This window comes from Xenia sp. Carnegie-2017, unplaced genomic scaffold (genome assembly GCF_021976095.1).
Source record: "Xenia sp. Carnegie-2017 unplaced genomic scaffold, XeniaSp_v1 HiC_scaffold_2, whole genome shotgun sequence".
NCBI lineage: Eukaryota > Metazoa > Cnidaria > Anthozoa > Malacalcyonacea > Xeniidae > Xenia > Xenia sp. Carnegie-2017.
In genome coordinates, this window is record NW_025813482.1 from 7,726,849 (window position 1) to 7,749,653 (window position 22,805).

At 32.2% G+C, this 22,805-nt stretch overlaps 3 protein-coding genes and 1 long non-coding RNA gene across 4 annotated transcripts; 2 read left to right on the forward strand and 2 right to left on the reverse strand.

Moving 5' to 3' along the window:
* Nucleotides 1-194: 194 nt before the first annotated feature.
* LOC124439861 (protein krasavietz-like) lies at nucleotides 195-12,322 on the reverse strand. The gene is made up of 17 exons (XM_046990135.1): nucleotides 12,216-12,322; nucleotides 10,471-10,539; nucleotides 10,157-10,236; nucleotides 9,515-9,608; nucleotides 9,282-9,382; nucleotides 9,129-9,194; nucleotides 8,703-8,781; nucleotides 8,411-8,467; nucleotides 7,534-7,646; nucleotides 7,360-7,446; nucleotides 6,467-6,547; nucleotides 6,229-6,294; nucleotides 6,012-6,092; nucleotides 4,217-4,288; nucleotides 2,160-2,226; nucleotides 1,211-1,333; nucleotides 195-818 (listed from the first exon to the last, which is right to left on the reverse strand). The coding sequence occupies exons 2-17, from the start codon at nucleotides 10,529-10,531 to the stop codon at nucleotides 793-795; spliced, it is 1,254 nt and encodes a 417-aa protein (XP_046846091.1). The 5' UTR covers nucleotides 10,532-10,539; nucleotides 12,216-12,322; the 3' UTR covers nucleotides 195-792.
* A 133-nt stretch (nucleotides 12,323-12,455) lies between these two features.
* Nucleotides 12,456-16,466, forward strand: LOC124440534 (acyl-CoA-binding domain-containing protein 5-like). Its single transcript, XM_046990929.1, is given in 11 exon segments — nucleotides 12,456-12,640; nucleotides 12,998-13,032; nucleotides 13,306-13,342; nucleotides 13,345-13,390; nucleotides 13,471-13,543; nucleotides 13,692-14,016; nucleotides 14,241-14,384; nucleotides 14,577-14,946; nucleotides 15,298-15,524; nucleotides 15,597-15,691; nucleotides 16,182-16,466. Coding segments are annotated over 7 exon segments (663 nt in total). The 5' UTR covers nucleotides 12,456-12,576; the 3' UTR covers nucleotides 14,324-14,384; nucleotides 14,577-14,946; nucleotides 15,298-15,524; nucleotides 15,597-15,691; nucleotides 16,182-16,466.
* On the reverse strand, nucleotides 16,332-19,378 carry LOC124440554. The gene is made up of 4 exons (XM_046990949.1): nucleotides 19,255-19,378; nucleotides 19,061-19,176; nucleotides 17,142-17,251; nucleotides 16,332-16,703 (listed from the first exon to the last, which is right to left on the reverse strand). Exons 1-4 carry the CDS (start codon nucleotides 19,376-19,378, stop codon nucleotides 16,553-16,555), a joined length of 501 nt encoding a protein of 166 aa, XP_046846905.1. The 3' UTR covers nucleotides 16,332-16,552.
* Nucleotides 19,379-20,445: 1,067 nt separating this feature from the next.
* LOC124440460 lies at nucleotides 20,446-21,019 on the forward strand. Its single transcript, XR_006946672.1, has 2 exons — nucleotides 20,446-20,823; nucleotides 20,894-21,019. It is a non-coding gene; the product is annotated as an uncharacterized LOC124440460 (long non-coding RNA).
* The last annotated feature ends 1,786 nt before the right edge of the window (nucleotides 21,020-22,805 follow it).

The following is a 22,805-nucleotide window of genomic DNA, read 5'->3' on the forward strand; positions in this document are numbered from 1 at the left end:
AAACTGCTGGTTTTTTATATGTTAAAAATCGCTTGATTGTCCTGGCGAAAAACAAGGAAACACCTCTTAAACATGATTGCTAGTTTCAATAATTGGCTGGTTTTTCTTAACTGTGCGAAATCCAGCGAAACCTTGTTAGTTCATTCATTCTAACATAAAACTATGCAACACGTGTCAAACCATAAAACTGAAAATTATAACAAATGCAGGCAACATTTAATTGTAAGTCTACAAAAAACAACAAAAAATATTTGCAAAAAACACTGTACGACTAGAACAGGAAGATGCAACACAGAAATGATCAATGTACCTGTAGCTGTAGCAAACAAGTTGGGTAAATCAGTCACTTCTCATATAATGATCTTAGTTCCAAATTCAGGCAGGCAGCCAGTTCGAAACAGCACGCAAATGTTCACTACACACGAAAGACGTTTAATAACGTAAAGTAACAACTGAAGATTACTTCGGAATAAAAATTTCCCAAATAATTTTTCGCTAGTATATTGTGTCAGAGAAAATCACTTATTCTTCAGTCGTTGAAATGCTTAAAGCTTCACACATTAGACCCACCCACGTAAGAATGGCATTGTCGTTTTTTCACCACCGAAGTTGAATCAACCAATCTCTTTTGAAATAAAAACGGCAAAGCTAATTAGCTACAGCGACCATCGTTAGCTGTTGTTTTGAGTCTTTCCTGTTCTAGCAAACAAACCAAGTGTGACTAACGATTTACTTAAAATTCTGATTTTTATTCCATTTTTTTCAAAAAAAAAATATTAAACGCTACATTCTTTAATCTTCGTCTTCAGAGTCGGTTTCTACAAAAATATTGAAAATCTATCAGTTCAAAGGAATCTATTTAAAGCACGGAATGACTACTGCACATCCGATCACAAATGTAATAAGGACAGTTGATGGCCTGTAAACAGTTATTATTTCCATAATCTATTGTGTCTCTTCAGTAGTTAAAGCAAATCAGGCTGACAGTTGACACGTTTTCTGATTAAACTATCGATAAGAGGAAACAACTTTGTCATTATTTGTTGACGTATATTAAGACATACAATAGGAGATATGCATACATGTTAAGTCTTTCTTATCGCAGAAAAAGTCTGCTTCATAAAACCTGGAAGGCCTTCAGTTGACAAACAGTTGGAAGCTTTTTACTGAATGCTTTAATAGTAATCACCAGTGAGTTCAATACAACTACCTTCTTCAGCATTTTGAAGCCATTCAACCATTTTCTTCATCTGTTCCAAGAATACACTTTTTCCTTTGGCAATGTGTCCGTCTTTATACCATTTAAGTACGGTGTCTTCGCTTAAAACATCCACTGAAAATATAGAAAACAAATTTTATCATAATTGCACTATCTAAAGGCAGAGTATAGGGATTAGGGAACAAACAGTAGAGCTATTTTATTGATATTTTTTGTTCATTACAACGCATGTGATTACAATAAATCGCAGTAAGTAATCAAAGTAAATATACAGGATTAAGTTAAACAGCACAGTTGGTCTCACAGTTGTAATGTAATCTAGGTACGATTCTCTACAGCCTCAAAGTCAAATTCACTTAAATTCACTTGTTCTTCAGGCAAGCGATAGCTTGTGCACCGCGTAAGCCACAGACAGTTACGCCGGAATATAAATTTACTTACCAAAGTGGAATTATTTATCTTAATACTGACAAAATGTCTGAACTTTCCGCATGTAAAATTTGTAAACAACTTAAATCGCTGCTGCATTCATTTTTTGTGTACTAAAGATAATAACGTAACATTATATAGCACGCATTTCATACAGATTATGTTCTTTGTTAAATTATTTAAGTCGTAACCAATGACCTATAACAATTTACAATAACTTTCAACTTCCAGTGGAAGGAATTCAATAAATTTATAAAATTCATATGTATACATAGTGGTCTGTGATTTGGCAGAGAAATGTCTAAGAGCTGTGGTCTAAAACAGTTTGAATCAATAGAAAAAAACTTGCTTAACCTAGCTTAGCTTGTTGAAAACGGTTGAGCAATGACCGTTGTACTTGATATTTACAACAAAAATTTAAAATCATTGACAATGATAAAACAATGCAAATAAACACAGTGCTTCCATTTCGAAGAAATCTATCTCATGGCATATCTTGATTGTCACTTACTTTTGTAGAGAAGGAGGATTATCTTTTGAAAAACTTTCATGAAATTCATGTTTTCATAGCAGAATTCCTAAAACATAATAAAGAAAATCACAAAAATGGCAACGAACATTGTGTTAATCATATATTGAGCAGAGTGCAAGAATGACAAGAGCATCCATTCAAGTCATGGAAAATAAGAATACAATTTTGGCAACGAACATTGTAATTATCATATATTGAGAAGAGTGCAAGAATGACAAGAGCATCCATTCAAGTCATGGAAAATAAGAATACAATTTTGGCAACGAACATTGTAATTATCATATATTGAGAAGAGTGCAAGAATGACAAGAGCATCCATTCAAGTCATGGAAAATAAGAATACAATTTTGGCAACGAACATTGTATTAATCATATATTGAGAAGAGTGCAAGAATGACAAGAGCATCCATTCAAGTCATGGAAAATAAGAATACAATTTAATAAATTTATTAAAATGTCCACGGTTATTTCTGTTGTCATCGGTTTTAAAATCTCTATGGTTAGCTTTACGTACAAAGTTTGAATGTCCATAGTTATCTTGTTTTCATAATGTATGTCCATAATTATCTTGTTTTCATAATGTATGTCCACAGTTATCTTGTTTTCATAATGTATGTCCATAGTTGTCTTGTTTTCATAATGTATGTCCATAGTTGTCTTGTTTTCATAATGTATGTCCATAGTTGTCTTGTTTTCATAATGTATGTCCATAGTTGTCTTGTTTTCATAATGTATGTCCATAGTTATCTTGTTTTCATAATGTATGTCCATAATTATCTTGTTTTCATAATGTATGTCCACAGTTATCTTGTTTTCATAATGTATGTCCATAGTTGTCTTGTTTTCATAATGTATGTCCATAGTTGTCTTGTTTTCATAATGTATGTCCATAGTTGTCTTGTTTTCATAATGTATGTCCATAGTTGTCTTGTTTTCATAATGTATGTCCATAGTTGTCTTGTTTTCATAATGTATGTCCATAGTTATCTTGTTTTCATAATGTATGTCCATAGTTGTCTTGTTTTCATAATGTATGTCCATAGTTATCTTGTTTTCATAATGTATGTCCATAGTTGTCTTGTTTTCATAATGTATGTCCATAGTTGTCTTGTTTTCATAATGTATGTCCATAGTTGTCTTGTTTTCATAATGTATGTCCATAGTTGTCTTGTTTTCATAATGTATGTCCATAGTTGTCTTGTTTTCATAATGTATGTCCATAGTTGTCTTGTTTTCATAATGTATGTCCATAGTTGTCTTGTTTTCATAATGTATGTCCATAGTTGTCTTGTTTTCATAATGTATGTCCATAGTTGTCTTGTTTTCATAATGTATGTCCATAGTTGTCTTGTTTTCATAATGTATGTCCATAGTTGTCTTTTTGTCTACTGTAACGGACGGTGAGTTTCGACGCCGTGTCCGCAGTTGTCATTGTAGAAACGTATATTTAAAAATACATTACTTAAAAAAAGATTAAGACAGGCAACACGAATCTTTCGTCTACACACGAGTGTTTATCACACAAACTAAATATCCCAGAACACACCAAAGTCTTCAACCAACTTCTGACTGGCTTCAATTTTTGGCTAAATTTCTAACAGCAACAAGATGCTTTTCCTCTTTTCGCTTTTTTTAATGTTTGAATTTTCTTGCTTTGCACCCGTCAATTTTAAATAAAAAATTTTGAGCAGCCGGATTATATAACAAAACTAGTTTTTGTATACCATTTCATTTATTGTCCCCACAGCTGTGAGACGTACATATTACCTTGAACATGTTAAAACATATGTCATATAAACTTGGGCAGTAACTACTGTACGTATAATTTTTATAAATAAAACGTATATAATCGAAAAACCGTAGAACCTTTTAGCTAGATTGGGTTGATGTTTAACTATGTTGTCAAAGGTCCGGACTTTTGCAAACTTGACGCATTTTGAGCGTACACAAACTTATAACGATACTAAAGTGTAAAATTTTGATCAAAATTAAAAACTAATGAACATGAAATATTGCAAAATAAATTTTATTCTCACCTGAATTTTTACCATCAATTTCAATTCTGTTGCAGGAGTTTTGGCGAGTGCAGCAAGCAACGGAGCATAGATCTAAATATAAGACACCATACGCGATGTCACTGCATGAAATTACTACTGGACTGTTACTGAGCAAAAGTTTTTGGTCATCTCTTAAATGACCTTTTATCAGTGGAAATGTTGTACTTAATGTACAATCAACATTTGTGCAATTATGAAACAACTAACAACGTATTCCGGTAAGTATTTACTACAAAGTTTCATTGTATTTAATACAAGTACCGCAATTAGGGATTGCTGCTGAACATCGATGCAACCAGACATGTCTTTTAAGGACATTAAACCATGTCATTTTCAAATACGCCAGTTTTAGTTCTTTTGGCTCTGGGCAAGGCTTAGACCTTTTAACTTTTATGTTATTATTTTCCAAAGATACTTGATTGAAAACAAGATGCTCTAGATGGTATAGAGCTCCTTAGACAAAAATTCTTCTCTTGAAAAATTGATTCATCTGAAAACAGCACTTTTCCCAATAGTCCACCATTATAGTCTCATCACCCCTTACATTAACCGCATCCTCTTCGGCTTTTCCCCAAAACCGTCATCTGTTGTGCTTGAAAATACTTCTTTTCTAATGATATCTTTTTTGTTTAGAGTCTTTATCTTCTCTTTTCGTTGTTGCTTGAGAACAACCCTATCTATTCTGGTCTTTTAAAAATCCCATGTTTTTCGCTTTCTTCGAAATTTCTTTAACAGAACAGACTTATCTTCTACTTTTTGCGGCAATAACATGCTTCATTCCTCCGTTTATACAACAATTGCGGTTGATTCTTACACAGTAACTTGTCAGAATGTCTTGAGAAATAATGCAATACTATATAATTGCTTCTGGTATTTATGTAAGTACGTGTAAGAGCCGTCTTCACATATATACATTCTATTTTGACAGACAAATAAAATCGTACTTAATTCATTAAAGTTGAGAAAATCATGATGAACACCGAAACATCAGGTATGACCTAAAAAGTTTGTATATGCAGTACTGTATAACATGCATAAATGGTCATGTTTCAATGTCAGCATAATGCGTCAAAGGAAATAAGCTCTTTTAATCTTAAAACAGAATGTTTAATGTTGATCAAAGTTAATACGATTACATCGACAATTCCAACAGAAAATGAAGACGTCAAAATTTAAGTAAAAATACAAAATTCAACGTAGCAAGTTCATCACATAACCATAACTGCAGTTCAGTCGAGTAAAATGATCAAAAGTATTGAGCATATGTTAGTAAGAAAAAAGCAAGGCCATTGACAATGATTGAAGGAAGTACGCACAATCAGAAAGTTGTTATGTTTCCAACTTTGAGATGGAAAGAATAAATCAAAGTCACAAAGCAGGCTGGTTTTTACCATAATCATTAACGAACTTTGCAATGGAAAAAAAACAGGTTTAGTCAAGAGGTTTAATGGTTTTTACCATAATCATTTACGAACTTTGCAATGGAAAAAAAAACAGGTTTAGTCAAGAGGTTTACTGGTTTCTACCATAGTCCATAATGAATGAAAGAAAAAGCATAGTAACAAAGAACGTACGTACGTTTCTATGTATGTAACATTAAGGAAAGCAGCAAAACAAATAATTACTCAATCAATCAACGCGAGTCATTCGATTTCATCTATGTACAAACCAAAATAATTGTACACGCAGTTATGGAAAACTCATATACTTAGCTAAATTTGAAAATTTTTTCTCGTTAAAAACAATATAACGTATTGTGTAAATCATATCCTACCTTGAGATGTCTGAGAGCTTGATCCGCAACTAAATCTTCTTTTTTGTTCCATTCAACAGAAGACATTAATGCTTTCCAAGTCTTAAAATAGAAACGCAACCAAGTTAAACTACCTACGTATTAACTTATGTCATATCAGCGGAGGTGGGATATACAGTAACGAGTTGGAGGAAAGGGCTTGGGCTATTCAGGAACGAAGGTTCATTTAATAACTTACCAAAACAACAACCTGATCTTCAGTCAGTTTGCCTTTTTCTTTGAGCTCATGACAGTTGGCAACAATCTTAACGAAAATCAAACTGAGCAAATCAATACCAACAAGACTGTAATATTTCTGTACAAACATGAAGATCGTGGATGCAACTATAACTTTCTCTCTCACAAGTACGGTATAACAATTAATAAAACAGAATAATGATTTTTGTCAGAAATCAAAACGAAAAGAATGTTCTTACTTCTTTGACTGGCTTCTTCGTCTCTATCATCTCAGATAGTTGCGACTTAAATTTTTTGGAACCAGCGTGCTGCTGAGCTTTCTATAGGAAACACGAAAAGATAATTTAAATGAGTTACCAGGACTAATAGTAAGGACATACGATAAAATCATTAGTAAAACTTCCCAGGACTATCAGCAAAAAACACATATTCTGATCGTGTAAACAACGTTCAATTTTCTCAGAAGATTTTTAACAGAAGATTTTGTCAGCGTATAGATTATTGACAAAATCTTCAGTTATAATTGAAAATGGCATTTGTAGAATACGAATAACTTCAGTGGAGTGAATGTAATTCATATATATTGTTGAAACAATTGAAACGTTCTACTTTAGCCTCGTTATCAGTCTTTCAAACAAATACGTACTCCAGTGCACAAAGCCTTTCAAACAAATACGTACCCCAGTGTACACAGCCTTTCACATAAAAACCTCAGTGTACACAGCCTTTTCAACAAATATCCCAGTGTACACAGCCTTTCACACAATACCCCAGTGTGTACATACATACGCAGAATACTTTGAATCTCAGATTTTTGATATTTTTTTTGTGACGATAAACATTGTTTCAAATATTTTCCAAAACATTGGTAAACTGGATAAGAGAAATAATCAAGTCAACAATTGCAATGATCTACAGGGAATGTACCGAAAACATTATGATCAGTCAGCTCACACTATGTCGTTTCATGTTCCTGAGCACTTATTGGACAGTACGATTTCACACGTGACAATTAGCAATTCGGAAGACCTCAATTTTTCGAGGAGAGCTAAAGTCTTTTTATTGAATTCACTGACATGAAAATAACATATTACCTAGTTTGAACAAATACGCAACAAAAAATTGCTCTTACCTGAAATTCAACAAGCTTTGGCAGTCCGGCTGCGATAAAGTGTTTTTCAAACTGTTCATTTGTTCTTTTATTTGAAGGGAAATATTGCTATTGAACACGGAACAACTTTACATGTAAATATTGAAGATAACTGCTACAGAAGGTGTTACTGTACGCATGCGCACGATAACTCACCAACAATTTATCATCAATTTCATTCTTTTTCAGTGAGCTAATAATGCTCGAGGAATCTTTTTTCTCCTTAAACCACACTTGAAACAATCTTGTGATAAATTGAAGAGACAAGCCTAATATAGGAAAGAAAAAAGTGCTAATTAGTACCGCAGTTGTTTTCATATGTTAAACATTCGCCAAGAAAAATGCGTCATATGTACGTCTGTTAAGGTTTTATGCAATCGATTTATAAATAGAAATACATTCCTTGATTCATATGCAATGTTTGTCACGCGCGCTATCTCGCGTGACTCCACACGTATATGTATGGTCTTAAAAAAAGACTGTCAAGACCATACGTACGTGGAAGTCACGCGAGATAGCGCGCGTGGCATATGAATCAAGGAATGTATTTACTATTTACATAAATCGATTGCATAAAAAACCTAAACTTATTTCTGGGCCGCCTATGCATGTATCATATTTAAAACGCCTTTCTTGATAGAATACGTATATATTGGATTAGCAGAACATTGTCAGTTATACATAATGTAAATTGGATTTTTGACTTTACATATATCCATTTCCATTTTTTCTTAACCAAATTGTAATCCTAACGAATTTGAATATAATCATTTTCTAACAATCTTTAAAATAAAAATACGTATTCTTTAAAAGTACATAGCCAAATATGAAAAATAACGCAGTTTCAACAGCTCCAAATGAGGAGTATCATGTTTTGAGCTGCTGAAACTCAACATGTATGGAAAAATTAATGATGTGCAGCATTAACTGACTTCGTTACATTTTACACTCACATCAAAATAACTCACACTGACTACGTATCTTCATTAGCTAAACCATACAAACTTTTAAGCAACAAAAATTCTGGACATACCTTCCTTCACTAAATGCTCATTAATTAATTTCTGCAAGAATGTTCCTTGTGTCATATCTGTAAATTCAAACAAGCATAAATAAGTTAATTTTCTTACCAAATTCTTACAAAATACCAAATCTAGGCCTGAACAAGGGTAAAATTCATTATAAATATTAAGGGATAGGTTGGTTTATATTTACTTCATATGTGAAAAGACGTGCACAGTGACAAGTCAGAAAGTAAGCAAACTATTCCTTGCACAAAATTATACTAACCAAATAAAAAACACTGATCAACTTATTTCACTTACTATTTGCCAAAATCATGGCATACACAGTTGCAAGTTTCATTCGCTGTTCTTCTGTAAAACCTTTCATGAAAACAATGATCTAGAAAATATTAATAAACATATTTGATGAAATAAAATGTATCAGCAATTGATGAGTCGGATTAGGATCTCAGTGTAGGATGAATACAAATGAAGGACTAGATGTTTAGAACTAAACTTTTCAAGATTTTAGTTTGGAATGCTTGCGAATTATTATGCTTTATGCAGCAGGTACATTCATTCCACAAGTGGAAATTAACTAAAGGCAACTTTGCCATCGGATTATCAGTTTATCACTGTAATCACTAACACCTTAAAAAGAAGCAAGTTTTGAATTATTCCACCTTCTATGTACGTATTGAAATGCCAAATTTAAGACACAATCAATGGCTTTCTTGTGCATAATACCTTGTTTAACACATCATCAAATGCTTTTTGAAGGTACTTGAACCTTCTCATAAGTTTTTGATACATCTAAAAACACAAAAAAGTTCAGGAAAAATGCTAACCATATTTCCAATAAAATGACTGACAAAACATAAACAATGTCAGAAATGTTACCTGGACATGAGACTTCAAAGTCTCTGAATCTTCATTCGCTTCAAATACACATATTGTTGTTTTTGGTTTCTCTCCCTCAGCAATAATGGTGCCACCAGGAGCTATAAGATAGTAAATACATAAAGATAAGAATTCGTGCATACTAATTGTGATTACAAACTTATTCCACATGAATCTCTTTTAAATATAATTTTAAAGTAAAAATAAAATTAAAATGCTTATATTTCACAAACCTAACAATCCACCAGCAATGAGTATCTCAAAGAGCTGTTCACCATAAGCATGATAATTCAACTTATTACCAGGATTGTCTAAGAATGCTGAAACCTACATACAAATAACAGAAAGGCATTTACACAGTGAAATTCGAGTTTAAAAAATGTCATTTGTACACAACACTTTACTGCTTAAGAATCATCTTACATTGTCCAAGTGAATGCATTTAAAGAAGAGGGGATTAGTTTGAAAGAAACATGCCTCAAAAATACATTTTTTGCCAAAATTGACAGAAATTCATAGAGTGTGTGATATTAAAACTAAATTGTTTCTGTCACATATCACATTTTTTTTTGCTGCTAATAAAGATCTCATTCCATGATGGCTCAAATTTAAAATTGCACAATATGTAAATTATTGGATATAACACAGCAAAATTTATGCCAAGTAGTAAATGTGAGGTAGGAAATACTAATTTAAGTTAGCAATGTGCAAATGTAGAAACCAGATTCTCATAATTTTGGTTGGCAAATTGAAAATGTATTCAAGATTTCATATAAAATTACCATTGCACTTCATTTGTTATTAAAAAACTCATATAATAGGTTATCATTTACATTTATTTGGACACAAAGTGTTGGTCATAAATAAAGTCTTACATTTTCAAAATTATTTCCAGATTTTTCCAGACCGACAATAACAGAATCACGAAATCCTATGGGATCGTTTTTCTTTTCGTCTATAAATTGATAACCATCAAATTTGTAAGTATACTTCAGGGTCTAAATGATCACTAAACACTGAGGATTAGTGAAATTTACCAACAAATTTTACCAAAAAGTGCTAAACAAGAATTGGAATTTTTTAGAAACTTGTTTTGTCATATTCCATTATAATTAAAATTACTTGGTAATTTACAAAACACAAATGCTGCACTTAGGATAAGCATTCATCTCAGATTCAATACAATTACCTCTCTTGCGGGTCTTGATCCGCTGTCCTCCAAGAGTTGGTTTGGTATTCTTTTGATTCATACAATTATCTAAAATATCAAAACAACTCTTTTTTCAACCAAGTAATTTCTATTTATAACAACTAGTGTGTTACTTTTTTATACAACAGCATAAAGCTTGATCAAAAGTATAAATATTTTGTTGCCTTACAAGTCATATGTATGTTAAATCCAATCAAATTATAAATTAGTCAGTGAGCTCATTATCATAAGACAAAATATGAATTTCAAATACACTTTAAACAAAATAGAAATATGAAATTAAAGTAAAGAATAGAGTAATTTTTTTGATTTTATTTTTTATATTTACATTAACCAATTTCTAATATAAGCATCTCTTTCTTGGCCTGAATCTTTCAAGAGAAAAAGAACTATTGCCTTTCCAGAAGACATATACTTCAAAATGAATTTTGATTGAGTACTCCACAAACATGTTCATGAAATAATCATCATTTTTTATGATTCAACAAAAAGATTGTTTTTGTGGCAAAGGTTTCCATTTAGAGTCAAATTCATAAACATTATTTGCATTCTTGAGTATATGGAGCTCTTGCACACTTGGTTACATACTGTTGCCTTATCTATCTGTCTTAAACAATTATTGATTTTTCATCATATAATTCTGTGCACATGCATATGTTGAAGGTTGATGTAGCATTGAATTAGCAATGGCCTGAAGAATTGTGTTATACTCACTTGCCATACCAAAACATTTTATGTTGAAATTACAGCTACGAGACGTATAAACATACATATGTCCTTTATCACTTACAGTATGGGCATATTCCAATTAAAATACTTACATCAATAAGCTAGCTAGTGTATAAATCTCATTATTCTTATATTCTTATACTTTCCATATAACTAGTAAGGGGTACATACTTGTACTAGTGATTATACAATGTTTGAAGTACAATATATTATAAACTATTGGTTTATTGGAATTGGATCATGTATTATTTAATGGTGCTTTATGAAAAAGTATAAGTACATAGCTGCTATGACTTTGACTACTATTAAAACAGTTGTTATTATTTCATGCTTTTATCACTTATTAAAGTTCATGAACTCAACATTTTAAAATTATTGAAAATCTTTGGGATGGAGAGTGCATTCTATTCCATCTGATAAAATAATTTCGCTTCAGCTGTAAAATAATACATCAAGTCATCAAGTCAACAATCACATTTGTTGTTTTAGCCAAAATAATTTATATACTACAGTTTATTTTTCTTAATTTAGATTTCTTTTAAAGGCAATATTAAAATTATAACTTCCCTAAAAAGATTTGTATTCATAGAAATATTATAAAATTGATTACATACGAAAGAATGAGGAACATAAAAAATACTTGATAAACAAAATAACGATTTACACGTAAATTATCTCTAAAAACATAATCAAAATGTGACCAAACCCAGTTTCAGTCTGAATTATAAATCGCACATAAATGAAATTATGGCTTTATGAATAACGCGTGTGCTAAAGCGTCATCCTTCCCTTTTTATAAAATTGTGTAAGTGAAATCAAAAATGGTAACTGTATTCCATCAAAAAAACTTGCCTATATTACCAAAGGTCTTTGACACAACGCTTTCCTTGTACAAATGAGTTTTTAGTAGATTTAAACATGCTTTAAAACTCGCTTTAAAACATTCAATACATTTGAAAGAGTTCAACTCAGTACGTTTAAATATCACGTTATACCTTTCACAACAGCAAGATAATTTTTGGCGTGGATGTTTTTAGCGTGATTTTACGCGATTTCCAAAGTGAATGTGCTACTTTCCCTAGTTGAATGGAAGTGGAAAGAAAAGCACTGAGTAATTAAACACATTGCAATTTCCGGCTTAGATTTACCCCCGGAAATATTTTAAGTAATACGTATTTCCGGGGGTAAAAACTAAAAGAGTAAGCGCCCCCCTGAAATATGAATCACTCATTTTGCATTCAGTTACGTAGAATTAGAAACTTAGAATTGCAAATCTAACGTCCAACGTTGAAAGCTTTATTAAAAGACGCTCTATATCAAGAAAAAAGAGAATATAGACTATGCATTGAAAGGAAAATGGTTGATGTTCGGGAACGTTTTGAGGCTGCTGTTAATGTTATTCAATCTTTGCCAAAATCAGGTAGGTATGTCTGTGAGCTATCTAGTTTCTGATGGCACTTTGATTTTGACCATCAGCTATAAAATCTAATACAAAGGTGTACAAAGAATACATCTTTAAAATCAGCTATTGGTCAAAGCGTCATGTAATCATTTTTAGCATTCTAGTTAATGGAAGTCAAAAGAAATTATAGAATCTCAATCTCAATTTCAAATTCAAAATAATACCTTCAAATCAAAATTGCTATCTAGTGTTGGTAGAATGTGTGAAAAATGTTTAAATACTTTTTTACACGTTGAAATATCGTGTAGAAGACATTTGACAGGTCTATTTTCAACATGTTATTGTGTCATTTATTAATTTCAAATATTTGTTTAGGATCTTTCCAACCATCTAATGAATTGATGTTAAAAGTAAGATATGTTTAACACAACCACATCTGTACATTGTGGTATCACTATTGCTTTATTTGTTTGTTGGCTAATACCTTTAATTGGAGTAAGACTGTTATATTTGTGTACATCTCAATAACAAAATCTTTCATGGTTCTCTGAAGTATGTATATTTCAGAAAAATTGTTATAAATTCCTGTGCAATTATCATTACTAAGATTGAATTTTACTTTTTTACAAAATAAATATCTTTGAATGACTTTTCTATACATGTTGCTAATTACTAATTCATAGTTTTATGGTTACTACAAGCAAGCAAAGGAAGGTCCTTGCACGATCCTAAACCATCTTTTTGGGATGTTGTTAGGAAGGCAAAATGGTGTGTATAATCTTTATGAGCACACAATTTGCACTTAAGAAAACCAAATACCCATATAAGAGGAAATTTTTTTGATTTAGGGAGGCATGGTCCAAACTTGGTGATACAAGCAAAGAAGAAGCAATGAATTCATATGTTCATCAACTTAAAGAAGTACATATTCCTATTTCAACCTTCATAGGCCACGTATTTAGTTTAGTTTATAGGATTTTATGACAACATAATTATCAATTATATGAATAGGTATAGCTTCTGTGTATAGTAAATTTTTGTTTCTACATTTTTATGTTGTTTCTTCCAGGTAATCCAAAACATGCCAGAAACAGATACAGCTTCAGAATTTGTTTATGCTCTTGAACCATTCTATAAATTAGCTTACAAAAATGGCGAAGTTGTTCCACCTATTTTCAATATGTTCAATAAAAAACAAAACAATTATGTTCCATCTTGTAAAATAAATGGACATGCAACCCTAGTGAAAGATAATACTCATAAACTAAGTAAGCATAACACTAGTCACGAACCCACCATTCAGGAGATAAAGTTTCATACCACCAACGGAAAAGTGGAAAATAATCATGATCGTACTGAGTCTAATATTACGAGTGATGATGTTGATATAGAAGGTATTTAAATGACTATTTACGCCAGTGGTTATAGAGTTGCTTGTGTTGACTAAAAGTCCACTTTTACTCTTGCAAAAGTCTGAAAACAAAGAATTTTGTTGCGTCTTTTTACAACCACATTATGCATTACCAAACAACTTTTTTTCACGAAGAAGACGATTTACGAATAGCATGATGACATGCATGCCTTTTGTAGGGATATTTAATTTTTTTTTGTTCTGTAGTAACATCAAATTTTCCTGTCGACTTAAAAGTTAAAACGAATACCTATAATGGTGATAGTAGCCATCAAAAAAGATCACAGTGAAGATGACGATGATGATTTATTTTGTGATTCACTTGGTCCGGAATCAATTGAAGAAATTTTGGTAACTTCTTGAGATCCTATATTATATGTTTGATATTTGCCATTTTAGATGGATGTAAATATGACCATAGAATATCTTATACAGCTAACTACCACTACAATCTTTCAAGCGTTTTGTTCACTGTAATATGGTAAATGATTCCAATCAAATGTCCAGAAAACATTCATTTTAATGTCTGGTCGTTTTCTATAGTTAAATGACCAAGAGGACAATGGCAATTCATTCGTAGCAGACTCAGCGCCTGATGATATAATTCAACTTAGTGATAGAAATCGTTCAAGTATTTCCGATGTCGAAGTTCTTGAACAGTTTAATCACAAGAAAAATGGCAGTGACGATTCAAGTAGTCCTCATTCTGACAAGATAGTCCATGTTCATTTTAAAGATCTTGAACCATCTCAAGAAGCAAAAGATTGTTCCCTTTCAGAGATTAGAGTCAAACACAAGATAAAGGAATGTGTTGTGCAACCTGGTCATCGCGAAGGAAGTTCTTCTGGTGTTGATGATTGTAGAAGTGTCTCAAGAGGCCTACCTTCAGGAGGAAAACATACTCAAAGGAATGGTGGGGCTTTTTAATTTTCTAGTTGTGTACGAACCACGCCGTATGCAAATCTGTAGAGGCAAAAGTTTTTTTGTTAATGAACGCTTAAATATGTCTTAATGACAAATAAGTATGTTGTCTTTGTTTACGTCTTTCACAAACACAGCACTTGGAATTTGGACTGTATAACAGCAACGTTGATAGTTTTGTGTTCATTTGGATCATGATTCTATTTGTTTTAGATCTTTAGATGCGTTGTTTTATTTTCTCACGATTTAACTATGATGATTTGTTTATAAAACATACAAACTTTATATTCCCCGCTATACGTATGGGAGACACATTCAAAGATTTTCGTTCTTTATGTTTTAGCGCAATATTCAGAAAGATCTGTTCTGAGATATGAACAAAGATATCGTAGAAGAAGTCAGGAAAGTGATAGCGATGAAAGCCCTGCGAGATCAGATCCTAATTCAAGTAGTGAAAAGATGAGATGGCAATTGATAAAATAGCAGAACTTCTTATGCAAATTAAAGAGGACATGAAAAATACTTGACCGTTTGAAGAGACTTGAGGTATCAATTCAACAAACTCGTTGGGTATGTATGTATATTTCATGATTTTTGCTGATTATATGAAATATTCACTTGCATAATTATTTTAACTTTCAGTCATGGCTTCAAGATTACCAACCATCCAAAGCATTTGTTTTTCTTCTTCTTTGGCCATTCGTTGTTAACTTTCTTTTCAACTTTCTACGACGAAGGTAAGGAATGAATTATGTCATTCAGTCATCCACCTTTTCGTCTTTGGTGCTCTGAGATGATTCACTCAAATTTTTTTGCACGCTAAGCTTTCGCTCCCTTCCCTTACTTCTATGTTTGCCATAAAAACTTGACATTCTAGCAAATAAAATGTCGAATAAATGAATTTAAGTTTAACAAGGTAAACTAGACTTTAATGTATGCTTGATGACTCTAAATTTTCTTGCCTAATACATTAATTCCCCACACTTCAAACACTCCTGAATTAGTACGTCCCCGTATTCCTTTTTTTTTGTGATGTAGTAATGAACTAGCGAAACTCTCAGTGAAATCTTATTACGCACAATAAGAAGACTTAATAAGAAGTCTTAATATCAGACGTGCAAGAAATGATTGAGAACGTTTTAGTTTTTTAATCAAAATACAAATATCAAGTTTCTTTGGCACTTTAAATAAAATGTTTCATCATGGATGCACTTTATTATGAATCAGATTATCAAAGAAATACACGAAGTAATGACATGTTTTAACATGAAGTGCATGACGAATAAGTCAATTGATTTTGGATGGTGCCATCAGGAGGTATATTGGGAAGACGACGTGTGGATCGTTAAATGCGGCCTGAGGACTAACAAGTGGATATTTACGTGAAAGATATAATGGGAATTTAATAGAACCAGAGTAATTTTACAGGAATTCTATTTTGTATATATTGGTGATATAAAGTAAACTGTCAAAATTATGAATTTCAAAGTATATGAACGATTATATAAAACATTATTACCTTCTAGTATTTTAATAAATCTAGATAGAAACAGCTTTTAATAAATAAATCAACAATATCCAAATCTCCTTGATAGATTTTAATTATACTTTCGGATGTCATTAAAAAAGCTATGAACTTTCATGGCCGTAGCTTGATCTAAACTGCAATCCATAAGTTGTTGTATCGATGCTTTTGCGATGTTTGAGATACTTCGACAACCTTGATGGAGCACAAAGCAATCGTGGAAATAATTAAGGAAAAAATTTTTTGATAGAATTATTTAGAAAAGCTTTAGTTTCATTCCAAGAACTCCATTCTTTGATCTGTCGTGACAATTTCTCGTTCCTGTTTGTTCTATATAAGATCGTGCAGAATAGTGTTCAGTGTTAGTATACTTGGTTTCGAGCATTGATTCTTGCTAATTATAGCGTTTTGGCACTCCTTGAACAGAAATATGGGCTTACAGCAAGAGAATAAAGCCTAAAATATTTCCTGGTTTTGGCAAAGTTGTTCGGTACTTGCACGAGTATCGCTTCCAACAACATTTTAATTTTTGTGTTAGACTGTTAGACATGTATTCTCTACTGCCTTAAAGTTTTGGATTTGATTAAATTCCTTTTTTTGGATTTGAATTTACTTTCTACAGCGATTTAAGAAAGAAAATTTCGTTAAGGATACCATGGCAACTCAGGCCAATTGTTGATAGTATATCCAAAACAACTTCTTCTGAAATCGAAGACATGATGAGATTTCTTAATCTTGATTTCAACAATGTTGAGGTAGGTTTTGACGACACCTTTGTAAATAAAAATGTCTGCTTAACGGGTACGAATATTTGTTCAGAAAAATGTTTGATTTGCCATGTAATTCTCAAATGCTCAAATTAATGAAATATAATTTGTGCATGAGAAAAGAAATATATAAATTAATCAGCTTATTTTCTATGTTTTGCAATGTTTTTTTCTGATTGCTTGAACTATTGGCAAGAAAATACAAAGTACAGATGGTACCGACTTCCTTAAATTGATCGAAATTATTTTTAAAAAGCAGTGTCATAAAGTGCTGTAACACAAAATATCGTCATAATATTTAACAAAATCGAATGGTCAGTTATATAGCAAGCAAAGTTGTTTGGGATAAGTTAGTCTTCAGCAAAGTCAAAAAATATCAAATAAATTGTATTACAAATTTATAAAAGTAGAATAAATAATATTATGACAAACATTGTTTCACCGTTACGATAATCATCAGGTGAATGAAAACAATAAAACTATAGCTCCGTTAATCGCGACTTGTCTGCTGACGTACATCATTCAATTTATTAAACTGTCAAGCGCGTTTAAAACTTTGCGCGGAAAACTTATTTCTTTGTCGACATTTAGCGAACATCTTCGACATTTTGTTTAATAGTCTCTCATTATTGTATTCCATGATCTTTAAATTTTCTTCTACACACAAGCAGTAAGATTTCCCTCCTGCTTTGTATGCAGATGCGCATTTAATTAAAAACCATTTGATGGTGAATGGTTGATTTTTTTCCTTGAGTTCCCATACATGTTTGGAAAGGTCCGTTTCATTTCTGTACTGGCAGTGGCGTAAAGATTTTCTGTGGTTATCGTATCCATATATTATTATTAAATTGTTTTTTATATATAAAGTATAAATTATATGAAGAACATGATAAAGTTTTGACCCATCATTTTCAATCTAAATTTTTGATAGAGTTCATTCTTTTAAGATTGATTTCGGTTTTTAAAAGAGCATACAAATTTTTTTAAAAAATTTTATCAAGCAACTTACCTTAGCAATATGTAACATAAACGACACGCATTCTTTGTAATTATGCGCTGGATAGTAAGTCAAATGATAGGTACACAAACTGAAACATAATGTTTTGTAGCTAAATTAAAAAAATATGTCAACAAATATATTTGATAGCTACAACTATGATAAACCTTTCGTCTATACGATCTATACTGTCGTGTTTTATTATTTCGTTTCAACATAGGATAAAAACAGTTGCATTTTTGCACTTAAATTCAAATCCATTAGTGATTTATGTTAAGTTTTTATTGCATGAAAAAGTACAAAGACGAAAAGTTTAAAGTTTTCTCAACTTGAGAGGTCGTCTAATAAAAAGCGATTAACAAACATCGAAGAAGCCAAGAAAATGGAACACAAACTTTTATGTAAAACAATCTTAGTTTGGTGTGTTGTGTTAAGATATTAGCAGACTAAAATCGATTATTGTCATACAAATACGACGATTATGCTTCAATATACAAGCACACTATATGACTATAAGGCGTCGTTAATGTCATACCTTTTTTGTAAATTAGATAAAACGACCAGATCCTTTCCTTCTACTACCGCTGACGTTAGTATGACAAAACAATTTCGATGAATTTGACCAAATTTAGAAACTCTATTTGAAACGACAAAGAAAACGAATTGAAGAGGGAGAAATAATACTTATGTACTCTTAAAAATAGAATACTGCAGCTGGGTAGGTGTCTTTCTCAATAATAAATGTTATTAAAAAACTCAAATTGATTTATCGAAAAAATTAGCTGGCAATAACTTTTATAGAGTACCTTTCAAATACTTCAGCATCAAGAACAACGGGATGACTTTGTTTTAGAATATCGTCACTTGCTATAATCAGAAAAGCTACAGCTGACTTCGGAAATATTACAGAGTTTCCCACAACACTTTCAGAAACTAGAAAAAAACAAAACTATTTACAAACTATATAAAAATACACCACTGATGTTATTTCCCCTTATATATTTTTTTTACTTCGAACTCTGTGAGAAGTATTCAAAAGTGTGAATACATCAGTTCTCCTAAGCAAAGGGTGCATAATGACTGGGACTTTTTCGTCGATTTTAGGAACTTTGTTGTCGTTAATATTCACCTCCATTTTCAAGCTTCACATTTTCGACGAACCATATTCATTCCCAGGCTCAGGACTCAAGATTTAGCCACGCGGACATAGTAGCAATCAATGAAAAGTCAAACTTAAAACAATGTGGAAAAATCATTGAAATTTCTTTGTGTCAAATTTTCAATACAAACTAGTGAAAAAACCCCATATGTCGGTTGATAGTTCCTCATTCATGCCGTTGTGGCCATGTTTTAACATGGGCGTACGGGCTGGGAGGCAGACGAAGCCTATGGCCGCACCCAAAACTTAGACATTCGGGCATTTTGGCATAACACCATGTGTCGTTCGGGCAATTAATAAAAGGCTAAACGACGTAAATTGATAAGCAATTATTGGATGAGGTTGGGCATGATATCAAGGATCATTTAGACCGATGTCATTGCTGGGTGCGATATAGTATGAAGTTGCTTAGGGGCCCAGACTTCGGTCGCGACCGTACTCTCCCTGCGTACCCCGAGCAAAGCCTATCGCAGGCGATCTCGGGGTCTGATGGGCGGAAGCTTGCTATTGCATCTCACAAGTAGGATAGCGTGGAGGGGCCGAAATCTCCTACCGAAATGTTAACATGCGGCGTTCCAGTGCCTTACCCTTAAGAAGGCATCGGGAAGCATGGACCAAAAACGGGTTTTTTTGCTTTCGACATTTATCTTTTCGTTCATCTCATAAAAAAAACTAGAACATCCAAGGATACTACAAAGGTTTAAATAACTTCAGCCTTCTTAATTTATAACTAAGCCAACTATTTTTACTTTTTACCTTTTACAATGTAACTTTCTCATAACTCTCTCGTGATGAACGAGAGCCTCCTTATTCAATATAACTCTTTCATCATGAACATAAGCATCCATGGGTTTCATGGAAAAAAGGGGTTATCTACTTTTTTTAATAGTTTTTACAAAGATAACATTTAATAAGCTCTGCAACTTGTATCGTCTAAATTGAACCTCGCTTTGAACCCTTATGTTATAAAATTTTGATAAATAATTTCACAGTAAATTTCTTTTTACTTAACAATATTTTCATGATTCAATCTAGAAAGTAACTTCACTTCTCCTGGAATTTTGCGATTAAACAGTACACTTTTTGGATTCAAAGGACTTCTTTGGATCGCATAGAGACAGCCGTACAATTTATTACATAATCGCATAATCTATGCATTTCGTTGTATGAAACCATCCTACCAAAGAATATCCAGATCTGATTTTAGCTGCATTGAGCGAAGAAAATTAAAGAAATTTTTTCACTTTCTTTGTATGATATTTCTGATTCGATAAATCACGAGATTCCAGATGGGATTCATGACTGCCTTTGAATACAATTAACACGTACTCTTAATAAGACAATGTTTTATGTTTTCATTTAGCGTCATCGTAATTTCATACATTTAAATTTATAGCTATAGTTTAAAATTCCATATTTAGGTATACAACTTGTGAAATGAATGTGAAAAGCCAGTTTAGGGAGATTTTATGCATCAGTAATAATATTTAGGTATACAACTTGTGAAATGAATGTGAAAAGCCAGTTTAGGGAGATTTTATGCATCAGTAATAATAATAGTGATTGGTGATTATAAGACAGCGAAAGCAACATTTAATAAAAATAACAGTTCAAAAATTTGTATGGCTTGCTTTTGTTGTGCTTTATCCAGCTGGAATCCGTTCTGAATATTCTTAAGTTACGCCGAAAATAAATCAGAGAATATCAAAGAAATCGTCTGGGCTTGTGCAGTAACGATGTCAATCATACCACAACTTTTGTAAGCCTTTGAATTTATGTATATATATATAAAGCTGAAATTTCATTTTGTAGATGTCCAGTAGCAGTGGAAGCTTGGTGCGATAAAGTATGCAGTGGCTTAACACGTGCGCATCAGTGCGCTATAGTCGCGCGACCAAAGCTAATTCACAGTGTGTTTCAGTCAATGGTTTCAGCCATTACAGAAATTTTTACGCGCCTGACTTTCGTTTTTGCTAGTTTTTGCACAACGGAAAAGCGAATTTCGCAACATGTTCTCGTGAAAAAAATGTACTTTTGCAAAATTTCGAGCGTTTTTAGCAAAAATTGCGATGTTTTTGTTAATATATCGTATTTTCTCAACATTTGCCAAGATCTCTGGTGCGCAATACAAACTTTCCAGTCGGTTGCGTATTATTACTTTTTTTTACAACTAAATCTCAAACAATCGTATATCGTTTTTTATTTCATTTTCTATGAGCACACGGCAATCGGGCAAAGAAGTGTGGTGCCCTCCTAAACAAGAGTAGGCTCGTTCGCCCATGCATGTTTATTTATCAAATTGATACTTTTTCAAAGTATGCAACTATACAAAGCATATCAACTCCATCAATAAAAGTATAACTGGAGTAATCAAGGAACACTTACTGGATGCCAGCAAATTCATAACAGTCCAGATAAAGCGAAGCTTGTATGACTTGTCCCTACCATAGGTTCCAGTATAGACGTTTCACTTTTTCAAGATTTACAAAATTTGGAGACTGAAATTCACAACGCACAACTAAAGTAGAAATAGCAGCAATACATAAACCAAACAATAATGAACATCAAATTTACTGTAGAAGTGTAATGATCATAGAGTTTATTTCTCTAAATGATTCATCAAAAGTTGTTTATTATTCTCCCGAAGATTCTCCCCTCGCAGCTACAGGCTATATCTTCAGAATCAGTCCTTCTATATTACATTCATTCATCCACTTTTCATGTAACAAAAATACACCTGCGTTTCTTCAATTTGCACGCAGATTTTTGGAGGTACTCTATAACGTACTCACCAATCTTCAATATCTTGTTGAAAACATTATCATTTTTTTGGAAGATATTAATGATTGAGTTAGCTACAATTCTTACTTTTCAGTCGTGTAAATCGTTCTTAACGTTCACAATGCCTTAAGTGAAGATTAATGGCATAATATAAGAGTTAAAAGATAAATTTAGGAAAATTAAAATATAAATTCAAAAGAATCTTAGTTCATCATATCTACAATATGAGCAAGAAAGAATTCAATCTTTAAGATTTGAGATATAGCTTTTCTTCTGTGGTTTTTTTAAGTGAATTGAAATTACAAAATAACCTATTGTCATGCAATTTGCAGCCACATTCATACACTTGCCCGAGAGCCAAAATCTCCAACCAAAACGTTACATGTGACGCTCTGGCGCTCAATTAAAGTCTCAAGTCTCGTGAGGTAGAGTTAAACTGTATTTTCTTATTTGTTTTCTCGTTTTATCCAAAAAATAAAATAACAGGTGATTCACAGCTTCTAACACTTTATAAAAGGCTATTTGTAAGCTAGGATTGCCTTTTCTCTAAAAAAAATTACCCCAATCTTTGAACAATATAAAGGCTTCATCAGCATATCTGTAAATAAAAAGTTCTAAGGTG